Below are 12,680 nucleotides of genomic sequence, written 5' to 3' on the forward strand. Positions count from 1 at the left end.
TCTTCTTCTACAGGTAATATAAAGGCATACACTCTTTTTACTGTTAGCTGTAAATATTCTGTGTTCTGTTTTTTCTTTCTTTCTTTTTTTTTTTAAGACGGTACCAATTTTGGTCCCAGAGAGCTAAAAAGGCAGAGGAGACATTTTGTCTAGTACACTGCAAATTATCCTGAGATTTAATGTATAGAAAGGTTGTGGAATCGTACTACTCTAGGTGAAGACTCGCTGCAGGAGCTTTTGCTTGTAGCAGTACATACACAGGTATTACTGGCTGTAGAGAGGGAGTTGTGCACAAACCAACACTTACTGTTTTGTTGTGTATTTAAGCCTGTGACGGGTTTTGATTGCTGTATCAGGGTCTCTTTTTCCTTGTCATGGTAAATCATTGCAAATGAGGGAGACAGTGTTTTAGTGTTGAGCCCTCGAACATATGCTAACATTGAGGCTGATTGGTGATTAAATCTTAACTTAAAGTTTAATTGCTGTTAAGTGTTATGCAAATTTAAAATGAATAAAGTGTTCATTTTATAATGCATAAGCACATTTTGGTGAGGGATCTTACAATCAAGAAAAAGTTTGAATCTAAGCACATTGTTCATGAACAAGGCCGCTGATTCAGCCAATCAAATATTTTGATGACTAAGGTCATGTCCTGTGTGTTTGAAGGTCAGAGGTTATCATCAGTGCAATAGCTCACCATGTACATTGCTGAAATGTCTTTAACATTGAAGCAATAATTTCATGTGAATTTATCATATCACAGGTTCATAATGTCATTATACCATATACCTCACGGTGCCACATGCTACTCTGGGGTGCGACACTGAAAGCCCAGGATGTACAGCAGTAGGGTGATGTCTGTGTTGGACTGGATTATGTGACCTGGTTAAGATTGGATTGTTTACAGTGAAGTGCTTTCTTTTCAAGTGACCTTGGCCCTGATGGGATTATTGTACGTGGTCTGGACGTGTTCTGTAGAGGGTAGAGTAAAAGAATCATTGCAGAGGTGGAAAGTGTCAAGTCCCTTTGCACTGTTTCAAAATCGGACAAATTCTCTGTTTGTTGGAACAACAACAGTTCACTGTGTTAACCTTAAATCCCAAGAAAAGAAGAAAATTGTTATATCTGTTCCACTTGTCTGCTTTCTTCTCACGTTTCACGCTCTCACTCTTTCGGTTTCAAAAACCAACGATCGCAGATGTTTATGTTGCAGCCTGTGGTCTAGGGGCGTCTCTAATAGGCACCCCCACAATGTTTTGGTCTTCACTGTCAATTATAGTGTTGTGCAGACACAATGTTGCACTGATTGGTTTAACAAAGTGTACAATGCAGCAGCAAAAGCCATGATGATGACAATTCACAAGAAAATGGCTTCCACAGTGACAGGCCACCTAAAGCATTATATAAGTTCCAGGGCTCAGTCCTCCGATGGTGAACTGTAGTTTAGAACAAGTCAGTTGTAATCGCATCATAATCACCACCACATACAACCAGTGAGAGGATTTGTGTTCAGGAGCACAGCAGCAGCAGCATGTTGCCATTACTCAATGCTATTAGCGTGTATATCTATCATACTTTAAAAAAAAAAAAAAAGACAAATCTAACAATACAAAAAAAAAAACATAACTCAAATGAATTAAAGGAATGTGCATTAATAAAATAACAGAAAATCTGAAATGTGTTGAATACTTTTATGTCTGTGTCTATATTTAATTGGATGCCATTTTTTTTCATCACTGAAATGCTTCCAGGCCATGAATTTGAATAAAAGCATCCACAAGGGATTTTGTTTCAAAGTCAAGCACTTTAATTAATAGTAATTGCACGCCCCCATACACTCCATTGCTGGATAAAAAGGCACTCAAATTCACAGTATACAGGCTCAACTGTCATTCACAGGTGCAATTACAACTTTATAGTGTTCACACATTTGGGTTTACATGCACTGAAAGTGTTACGCTGATCATCCATTCAGTACTTCCAATGCCGCTCTGCAAAATTTTGCTGCTCTATGAAAACCGTGTATATCAAAGAAAAACAGCCCCATTTTCAGCGTTACCACTATGTGCTTTTCAGATAATCAGATTTTAATTACTGCTGTTTAAGTTAAAAACTGTGAAATAAATTTTGCCAACATAAATGAGACAAAATTATCATGACATCAGGGGAAACTAAAGACACCCTGTACTATGAAACAAAGCACCTCCTTTTAAATATTCCCACTACTGACACACTGTTTCCTCGGAATGAACACTGTCAGATGTTTTGTTGGCATATCTACTGTATGAGAGATACCATCAAAAATAAAACCTTGTTGCTGAGAACTAGCGGTGTATATATATACAGTATATATTTGTTATACCATTTTGTCCATTTTGTGTATACTGTAGCTCAAGGCACAGGAAAATCTGATCCAAATTAAAAATATGATTAAGACCAGAGAATTTTAAGACCACCAAGAAAGACAACTGTGGCTAACAGAGCTATAAATATATATATGGTTTGATGCGCACAACCCATACTAATGAACACCTATAAATAAACAGGTAAATGTACATTTAAAATTGTACTCATGTATACTTGCACAAATATAAACATACTGCTCATGCGAACATTCACTATACATGTAAGAAATTCCTTAATACAAAAGCAGCCGCAGCATTGCTCTATAAAAGATACATTTCACTCCTCATCTTATTTTAAGAAAGGCACAATATCTCTAGGTATTCAGATTGAGCCTGCGACCAACACTAGCTTCCTTGCATTTAATCTATATAAACACCATCAAAGAAGAATTTGACCATTCTTGAATTACTTTTATTGTGCATGAACTGAAATAGTAAAAACTTTGTAAACTCGTACTAAAAGGAAGTACTATCATTTCCTAAAACATTTCACCTTTCTGAAATGCATAATACATAAAAATGAACTGTAGATCCATTTTAGATCAATTTGTAAACAATACTACAAGTTACATTGGTAACACGATAGCCACATCACAAGACAAAGACTTCCTGCAGAGGTTCGAGCAAATAGTTATTACCTCAACTGTTAGTGTGTTGCTGTCTTTCTTCTCAGGCAGTGATTTTTGCAGACAGGAACGGGGAAAAGAAAAAATCAAATGCAAACTTCAGGGCTCTCATTGTTGTGCGTCTCCAGTCTCTCTCTATCTTCACCTGCCTGCCCCCAGTCAGCAGTGAAGAGACACAGTCCAGGCAGTGGATAGCCTTTAACTCGAAGGCGGGAGTTCTGGCTCCAAGACGGCCTTCCAGCTTGGTGCTGAACTCCACCATGTTGCCAGGGTTCAGATTAAGCAGAACCTGTCTGAACTCATGGCTGGCCATTAGGATTATATCCCTGGCTGGGTCCTCTGCCTCCACACTTCCATCCCGGATCATCCCTATTGTTACCTCAAATCGGTAACTGTCAAAGCGCTTGATGTGGCAGGTGTGTTTGGCCAGAGCCTTGAGCTGACACAACTCTTCTTCTTCTTGCATTCTGAGCAGTAGGGGCAGTGAAACAGTGGCCGATGAAGAACCAGCTGTCAACTTTGCAACAGTTAGATTTGCGACTGTAGAATTTTTGGGATCACATCTGGGATACGTCTCTCCATACAGGCAGCGCAGCCAGTCTCCCATGAACACCGGCAGCATGTTAATAACCGACTGTGCCCCATTCTCTGTCTCAGCCACACGGACATGTTTGAAACGCCCAGCCCAAGTGACTCTGTGTCCATGAAGGTGGCTGCAGAAGATCTGTGTTTGGGCCATGCCTTTGCTTTCCCAGGCAGGGGGCCCGCACGCCTGGCTGTACTGGTTCCAAGACAGTGTGGAATTATACACCTTCTGCCCCTCTGCGTGGTACACATAGATAGAGAAGAACAAGATCACCATGGAGATACAGAGTAAGATGAGTTTGACTGGGCCACGATGGGTCAGTGAGCGGAAGACATCCAGAATAGACATGCTGAACCGTGTCCAGAGCCGCAGGGTGACAGGGATCGCACACACTACCAGGGTCACAATCATCTTTGTCAGTTCCAACTCGAGGAACCACTTGAACAGTTGGATGAAGATCATGGTGGCTAAGCCAAATGCCAGAACAGGCAGAGCAAACAGGAAGAGAAAGTAGGCTACACAGGTGCGGATTAGACCGACAGCAGAGGAACTCTGAAGGAGCACTACGGAGAACTCACACCACATAAAGCAAACGAGGTATGGAACCAAGAAGCAGTACGTGCCCCGGAAACCACGCATCCTTGCCATGCTGAGGGTGAAAGAAGACAGAGAGAAGAGGAGGGAAAATAAATAATTCTGGAGGCATCAACTCACCGAATAACAAATATGCTGGGGTGGATTTTAAAGCCCACTGACACAACCCAGTGTGTGAGCTGGTATCCAGCAAACACATCCCGCAGACCAAATGCTTCCTCTCACCTGAAGAACAGGTAGAACAGGTAAACATACAGCAAGCAGGGGAGGCTGAGCTTCAGCACCACTGATTCCCCCAGTGGCAGCGTGGCGAAGGTGCGTCCCAGAAGACGAAGTGCCGTCATGTTCTCTGGCAGGAACTGGGTCAGGCCACACAGAGATGATGCTACCTGAATTGAAAAAAGTATATACATATTTTAGATTTTTTTGCCTAGCTGTGAGGGAATTCTTTTATTATCAAATTCAGGTCTGTCAGATTGAAAAAAAAAACAATAAAAGGATCACATTTCTGCATGTGTCAGCCCATCAAATAAAGATCAACTATTTGTTAACCTGGCAAACATTTCAGAAAGCCACTGGCTTTTAGACTGCTTCTCTATCTTCCACGGTTATTGATGTCATTTAATTTCAGTATGCTATAAAAATACTTGCAGATACTTAGTGTCAAATTTCTTAATCCGTATGAAGTAATGCTGTTGCAAGCATGGACCAGTAAATGTGCTTAAGAAAACTTTAACATCATGTATTTTTTTCCTAAAGTTTTCTTAAATACACCGAGGAATATTTTTGATGCTTTGCAAATGGCAAGTCTCTGCAACCTGATTTTAAAACTTGAAAAACTGAAATGAATGAATACCAGTGGCTTCCTGGAAATTGGAAAATCAATCTTCAAACTTATTTTGTGCTATGTAAGACTGTAGTTATGATGGTAACAATGTTAACTGTGATGCTGATAATTTAATATCACATGCCAGTGTTGGGTGCCCCCTGACCTCTATGACCATTGCTCGGCGTGCGTACGTCGCAGCAGTGGGGCTGAGGCTCTTGTAGCTCACAGCGGTGAAAAAGATGGCCACAGTGGAGAGCTCAGAACAGGGGATCCAGCCCTTGTCAGCTACAGGGAAAGAAAAAATGACAAAGAAGACGGAGACGATAAAGTACAGATACGGCTCTAGGTTGTTCCAGCCAAAGTTGGTCTCTGCCTGCTCCACATCCAGCTCAGGTTCAAAACGTGTCAGCAAAGACGTCAGGGCTCTGAAGTTCTCCCAAGTCTGGAAAAAAAGGGGAATGAAAAGAAAATTGTAAAGCTTTAAATAAAATATGTGCATCATTTTAATATCCATAAATAAATGTCACCGTTATTGCAAGCGTTGACACATTAGTAAGATTACTGTTAAGTCACAGAGTTCAAAACAGCATTGCCCATTACACTCACCTTGCTGCTCTGAAAAACACGCAGTGTGCAGATGATCATGGAGATGAAGGAGAGGTAGAAAACAAGCAGAGGGATGACAAAAGCGAACAAGTCAACTGTCAGGTTGCTGAAGATGAAGAAGAAAATAAGTGCGTTGACGTGCTGCGTGGGGATGATCGTGCTCAGCCACTGGACACCGGCCCGCGATGCCCAGTCGACCAGGTGCTCCTTCATCTCCATAATGGCATGCAGAGGGTACTCCAGCATCTGAGGTGAACGAGAGACAAGAAGAAAGGCTGGAAAAATGAACATGCAAAAACTAGAATAGGGAGTGAATAAAATTAAGACCTGAATACAAGAGGAAAAACATCCACAAGAATAGATATTTCATATAGATTTAATGAAGGATAATTCAAGGAATATACAAAAACAGACTGAACTGTAACACTTGATATGATTACAGTACCATTAAGCGGGATTTCATGTCCATGGCTTTTTTAATGGCTCCTGTCTGCTTAGTGTCCAACATCATCCCACTTCGGCCAAAACTCCAAGAACTTTTGTGGGACTTCTTGTATCCTGATGGGACCAACTCAGTCTTGTGCTTCACAACACAACACAACACAACACAACACACACAAACACAGCAGTCTGAATATCTTTAATTAAATATAAAATGAAACATTTTTTGCAAATTTAGTCTTTACCTCCTTGCCTCTGTCATGAGGTGTAGGGCTTACAGCCTTGGCTGTGACCTGGCTGCCATTTTGGGGAGCAGAGGGGACAATACCTTGTGCATACTTTTTTGTCATCTCAACAAAGTCGTCCAGGTCGACCAACTGTTTGGCTGAGAGGACACAATGCAGGAGATTATACGAGAGTATGCACTATAGTCTCTCTCTGTCTCTCTCTCTGTCTGTCTGTCTGGGTACTTACACTCATTGCTGACCATGCTTTCCAACACTTTCTGGGTCTGGCCTGAGGTTGGGCTAGGAATCCTGCTTGCAGTGCCACCTGTTGGTGAGGAATGACCACAGCACGAGTGAGTCACAAACATTGCACTGCATGCCTACATGTAATGTGATATTCTTCACCATGACAGCTGCAAACACTGAAATAACAAAGGGGAATATATGATATATTTAACAGCAATGATAGCTATCGTATGACAACATGCTACAGCATTCTGGGCAGTCTGTAGTACACCAGGCAGGATTCTTGTCACAATGCAGATATGGTGTTGATGGTTGTGTAGTGCATCCTACCTGGCACTGCATTGACCTGGCTGACATTTTCCAGCATCTCAGCCACAGCCACCTTCTTCTTCCTCTCTGGGTTGAGCTTAAAGTACATCATCATGGCTGCTTTACGTACTGCCTGCTCAAATTTACTCTCTGTTGACAACTTCCGCACGTCAGCTTCATTCTCTGGTGTAATTCCTAGCAGAGGATGACAGGCAGGAAAAAGTTCAGGAAAAAAAAACAAATGCATATAAACAAACATGGATATGCATGTGCACGTACTGTCTACCTTTTTTCTGGATCCAACAGCGCTGCAGCATTCTCGCTGCACGTTTCCTTCCCTGTTTCGCTGCTTTAATCAGCCAATTAACAGCCAGAAGATTATTTTGCTCTACATCCTTCTCTTCAGCGAGAATCAAATAATGCTGACCCAGCTGAAACACAGAACAGAGGTAGTAGAGAGTAGATTAATTCAGCTTTTATGGCCTTAGTCAAACTATTCATATGTGACATAAAGTTCACCTTATAGTTGGGATCAAACTCTCAAAAAATATAAGTATACATACTATAATATACATAATATGTATAGTATACAAGTATACATATTAAAAGGTTTGCATTATTACCTCAGATAACGTTACTTCATAAATTATGTAAGATATGTGATTATATTGAACACTGAGACCAACTGCATATTTTATTGCTAAAATTTGTTACATTATAAGTAATCTTTTAAAATATACCACAATAACATAGAAATATTAAGAATTGTTTATATCTTCATAAGAGGGGCAAGATTTTAAATGATATAATACTAACTATAATTTATGCACATGACTTTTATGGATTCCTCTGACGACAGATGACTACAGAACCCATAATTCCTGCTCCCTGTGCCCATCAGTTCCTCTGTCATAGCTAGCTGCAATCTTTTCCAGGGATAGCAGAGGCCCCACTGGTATATCAAGTGACTGTTTTCTAATCTTAACTGTCATCTCATAACTTCCTTCTCTCACAGTTATCATCAAATGCGTCTGTTTGTATGAAGATGAGACGTGATTGCATTTGAAGCGGCTCTGCCTTAGTATATTCCTGCCTGTGTCTATGTAATATATCCAACCCCTATACTGATGCGGTCCCATGTTTTGGCATGTTCACTTGCACACACCACCGTGGTTAATTAGGTGCATGGTATGTCCAAATGCATTCCACTTCAAATGCAAGGCAGGTTAAAGCCACTTAACTACCCACTTAAGAATTCAGACCCTTTCATAGCTGGTGGGTCTTAAATGTAAAGTCTGGTCTCATCTTCTACCCCCTCTTTTGAACTTTGCCACTGGAGTTGATCAGTTTATTGGTCCATTTCACTGACATATCAGTACAAGTCTTTTGATCATCATGTTACTGAGCTCGCCCAGTCCTGTTTTCTTCAGCTAAGAGATATTGCTAAAATTATTTATTCACAGTTAATACCACTCTTCCTGCATATTCCTCCATTGGCTTCCTGTAAAATCTAGAAAAAACAAGATCCTGTTAATTACATATAAGGCACAGAGCTCCTAGTTACATTTCTGGTGGCCTCGTTCCCTATTCCACTTCTTGATCACTCTGATCCTCAAATCTTTGCCTTTCATCCATCCCTTGTTCCAACTGCAAAACAAAAAAGGTGATGGCATCTTTGCTGTTTTAGCCCCAACCCTCCAGAATCATCTTCCCCAATCTCCTTAATCTTTGGACAGTGCCTAAAAATCCATCTTCACAGGCAAGCCTTTTTACAGACTTCCATCACTGTCTTATATTTTGGTTTGTTTTAGTTTGGTCTCTCTCTCTCTGTGCTGCATTTTAAATTGTATTTTATTACTTTATTTGTTTACATTTTTCGTGTGTGACTCTGACCAAATCTGCAGCCATGCTAGAAGCTGCGCACTTTGCAACACACAGTTGAAAAGTTAAACTTTTCTTATGCCAGCACATTTGTACGTGCTCGCAGAGAATGAGGAGTAAAGAGAACATGAATATTTCATTTTTATTTGTACAAATCCAGTGCATGCTGCAATGTGCTGTAATAGTGCTCTTAACGATTTGTATGTATGAGAGTATCTTGTGTATCATATTAGTCTGGTATAGTCTGGTATCGGCTTCCAAGTGGCCAAAAATAGATGTTTGCTCGCAACCAGACTGAGTCAACCAGCAGGACTGAAAACAATGCCAAGTGTCAGTCTATGCATGTGCTTTCACTTACCCGGGTCTGAGCTCTGGCATCACCAGCTTTTGCCTTCTCCTCCATCTGCTCCAAGGACAAATCCTCCTCTGGTTCTTCATCTGGAGGAGAGGAGACGAGAAGGGGTGCCTTAAATGTACATATATAATAATCTCAGTCAGTCAGATCAATCAAAAATGCCACTAGATTACATAAAGCCCTTGCTTCTGAACTTGTAAACGCATACTTTTAACTTCACTGAGAGCAGTATGACTCAGCACTGATTTTCACACATACTGTGCTCACCAGGAGCAATGAACAAATCCCACCTATCATATATCTTGTAACACGAGCATAAGAAGAAGTCAGTGGTGTAGATCTGCTCCATGTGAGACTGTCTACATTTTGAACGTGTCTATGCAGATATCTTGTGACAAGACCCTACAGCTCCATCCACACCATGCCCAGCTCTTATGTCACACTTATACTTGTCGATTGCATAAAGTTTCATAACAGTTACTGACTCCCCAGTGTCCTTTAAGCAAAGGGGTTCAGCTTCTGCACCTGTAGCGCTATTTCAAATGTTTCACTACCAGTACCTCTGAAAAATAAAAAGATCCCTAATGCATGAACAGTTCAACCTAAAGTGGGCATGAATGTGCACACCACATTTCATATCAATCTGTCCAATTTTTGTTGAGACAGTTCACTCAAAACCAGAAATATGATCCTCATGGTGGCACTAGAGGAAATGTCAGGGGTTCAACAAAGCATCGGTAGGATTTATCCTCTGGGAACCATGACTCTCTCTGCAATATTTTATCCATCTCACAGTTGTTGAGATATTTCATTGTGGACATAAGTGATAGACTAACCCCGACCATCACATCAACATTGCCATTCACAGAGCCATGCATGTGCTGCACATATGGTAACAGAGAAGGCAAGTGGTAGCCAAACTATACGTCATGTTCACTACTCCTCACCTGCCAGTCACAGTAATGCAGACAGGGTGATGTATGCAAGGGATCTGCTTTTTTCTTTCTTTCTTTCTTTCTTTTTTTAAACACACAAAACAATCACTGAGTGATACCAGTAGTCTAAGAAGCAGGGATCCACATCTTACCAGTTAAGCATAATAATGCCTTTATTTTATCAAAGTTGCTGTATTCCTTTTATTCATGATAATAATGTTTGTCTAGCACCTTTTATGTAGAAATGAAGCCCAAAATGCTTTACAGCACAGGATAAAAAGCAGGAAATAAAGTTAATTCAAGTAATTCTTCATTCTGGCCAAGACAAATGTTTATCCAAGCGCACAGTTACTCGACTACAGTTACACAAAGACAATCCAAAATATAACAAAAGGCTTATCACCTCAACACAGCAGTGGCTCTGTGGTCTGAAACTCACAATGTGTGATTTAATCCCAAACTCAAAATGAAGACATTCTTACCATCTTCTCCATCACTGGCATCTTCTTCCTCTGCTTTTCTAAGTCTTTCCTGCATTATGACACGCTTAGCCATGGAGGCAAAGGTGCGTTTCACGGGGGCGATGGAAGCAGTTGCAGAAGCCGTGGTGGAGAAAGAGGGAGGGGAATCTGTCAGAGTGTTACAGGCTATGCTGGCTGAATTAGCGGAGGCAGGGGTGAACTTGGAACCAGGTGTAATTTTGGAGATTTGAGGGGTAGGGGTAGAGCAGTTAGCAGAAGTAACAAGCTGTGTTTTGTTTGGAGCAGGAGAGGAGGGTTTGGTGGAAACAGTTTTAGAAGCGGGTTTAGAGGACACAGCAGCAGATGAGGGCTTAGACCCATCTAAAGAAGGAGGGGAGTCCATTGGTTTAGACATGGTGTGAGCTGATCGTGGATGGGAATAGGAGGATTTTCTGGGTTCTGTTGTTGTTTCTGTGGAGGATGGAGATTTGCTGGGCCGAGAGGGTGTAGTGGAGAGGTCGCTGGAGACACGTGAGGGTGGAATCTGTATGGGGGAAGAAAGAGAGGGGGGTACATCCAGGCCAGGGCATGACCCCTGGGTGTTGACAGCAGTGGGTGTTGGGGGGAAATCCTCCGCCATCTTCCCTGAGAGAAAAAAAAGTGTGAGTAAATATATCATGACAACCATATACTGCAGTAAATTAATCGAGGTAGTTTCTAATAGTGAGGACACAGTGGACTCTGTGAACTCCCTGACAGAGAACTTAGGGGAACCGTTCCTCTGGATATTTGACACTTGAAATTCAACACTTTTCCCATGAAACAAGCACGATTTTTGACAATGAAACAAATAACAGCGAAACCCTGTTCTGCCCAACTTTGAGAGAGAAGAAACAGGATAATGCTTCATGGAATGGGATAACATGCAATTAAACTAAATAAAGTGGCAAATGAAAGAAGGAACATACTGGTAACATAATGTGTTATTTATAATTTGAAAGGAAAATACGGATGAATAACATCAAATCCGTTTTGACCGTACTGTAGCTTCGTCCTGCACACGCGGACACAAGACACAACGCGAGTACACAGGAACTCAGGACTTCGTGCCAAGTACATTCTCAACATTAAACAAACGCCCAGTCAGCACTCAGTGAAACAACATGAAGAAAACTTTACCTGGGGACTAAATGAGCAGATTTCTTCAGGATATAAAGTTAACTGTTCTCTCCTGAGTTCAAACGCTGTGCGTCTTGTCCATGCTGGGATCCATTGCGCTCCACCACACAGTCCCGTGAAACCAGAGACGGACAGTGGCTGAGGTTTAAACTCTCACGTCTCTGGTCTATAAACAACACCCCAGCTTTGTGACCCGCCCTCTTCAAATAGTCTTCTCTAATAGGGGGTAATGAATGCCCATCAAATGGTCAACTTATCTGATTGGTTATTAGTTATTGTTGCTTCGTAAACCAATGAGAGCCAAAGGATTTTAACAATTTCTATCACCTCTTCAGATGTTTTCTCAGTTATGTCTCTTTTTGTTTAACAAAAAATGTGTAAGTAAATATCGTAAAAAAAAACAAAAACAAACACAAAAAAATTAAATAATGGATGATTGATATTCAGTGAAGCTCTAGGTGCCGTTATTTCAACAGAATGGTTTCACCATTTAAGTAGATTATGAGGTTCCAGGTTAAAAGCTCTATAGGCCTAGTCTTAATCGAGTTTGTTTTTCTTCCATATGGCACCAGTTGGTAGCAAGGCTCTACTGAAATGATGAGAAAGGCAACAGTCTACTGAGTAATAAGGTGGTAGTTTATAGTAAGGGTTTAAATCAAATGTCTAAGTAATGCACAATGATTTGATGCACGAATGAATGCAGGTGCATAGTTGCTCACTCTTCGGAAATGATCACGTCACCATGAGTTTATGTGATTAGTTAATGCTTCATCGATCATCAGCCAGCGAATATAAACTCTCACAGTTACTAATTCATACATGAATTTATAAGCCATCATGGAACTGGTTTTGTCCTGGAGCAAAGTGGGTGTTTGCATTTGCGACGCCAGTTTAATGATGATGATGAAGAAGAAGAAGAAGATCAGATACATAGACCTGATGTGACCTTTTTATTGGATTTTAGCAGATTTGATGGTATTTAAATTAAGGTGCAGTAACT

The 12,680-nt window shown here is 40.9% G+C and overlaps 1 protein-coding gene across 1 annotated transcript; it reads right to left on the reverse strand.

The window, feature by feature from the left end:
• Window positions 1–1,784: 1,784 nt before the first annotated feature.
• Window positions 1,785–11,816, reverse strand: wfs1a (Wolfram syndrome 1a (wolframin)). Its single transcript, XM_041037272.1, has 12 exons — window positions 11,681–11,816; window positions 10,523–11,146; window positions 9,109–9,188; window positions 7,156–7,300; window positions 6,891–7,064; window positions 6,562–6,639; window positions 6,333–6,472; window positions 6,092–6,229; window positions 5,647–5,892; window positions 5,204–5,482; window positions 4,437–4,600; window positions 1,785–4,266 (listed from the first exon to the last, which is right to left on the reverse strand). Exons 2-12 carry the CDS (start codon window positions 11,139–11,141, stop codon window positions 3,075–3,077), a joined length of 3,255 nt encoding a protein of 1,084 aa, XP_040893206.1. The 5' UTR covers window positions 11,142–11,146; window positions 11,681–11,816; the 3' UTR covers window positions 1,785–3,074.
• Between the last annotated feature and the right edge of the window lie 864 nt (window positions 11,817–12,680).

Source organism: Toxotes jaculatrix, chromosome 4, assembly GCF_017976425.1.
Source record: "Toxotes jaculatrix isolate fToxJac2 chromosome 4, fToxJac2.pri, whole genome shotgun sequence".
NCBI lineage: Eukaryota > Metazoa > Chordata > Actinopteri > Toxotidae > Toxotes > Toxotes jaculatrix.

Excerpts from the sequence above, each read along its gene's own strand:
- wfs1a (XM_041037272.1), bottom strand. The coding sequence starts at position 11,141 with ATGGCGGAGGATTTCCCCCCAACACCCACTGCTGTCAACACCCAGGGG. Across the intron at positions 9,189-10,522 it reads TGCCAGTGATGGAGAAGATG|ATGAAGAACCAGAGGAGGAT; the intron begins GTAAGAATGTCT and ends CCTCTCCTCCAG. Across the intron at positions 7,065-7,155 it reads CTGTTGGATCCAGAAAAAAG|GAATTACACCAGAGAATGAA; the intron begins GTAGACAGTACG and ends ATCCTCTGCTAG.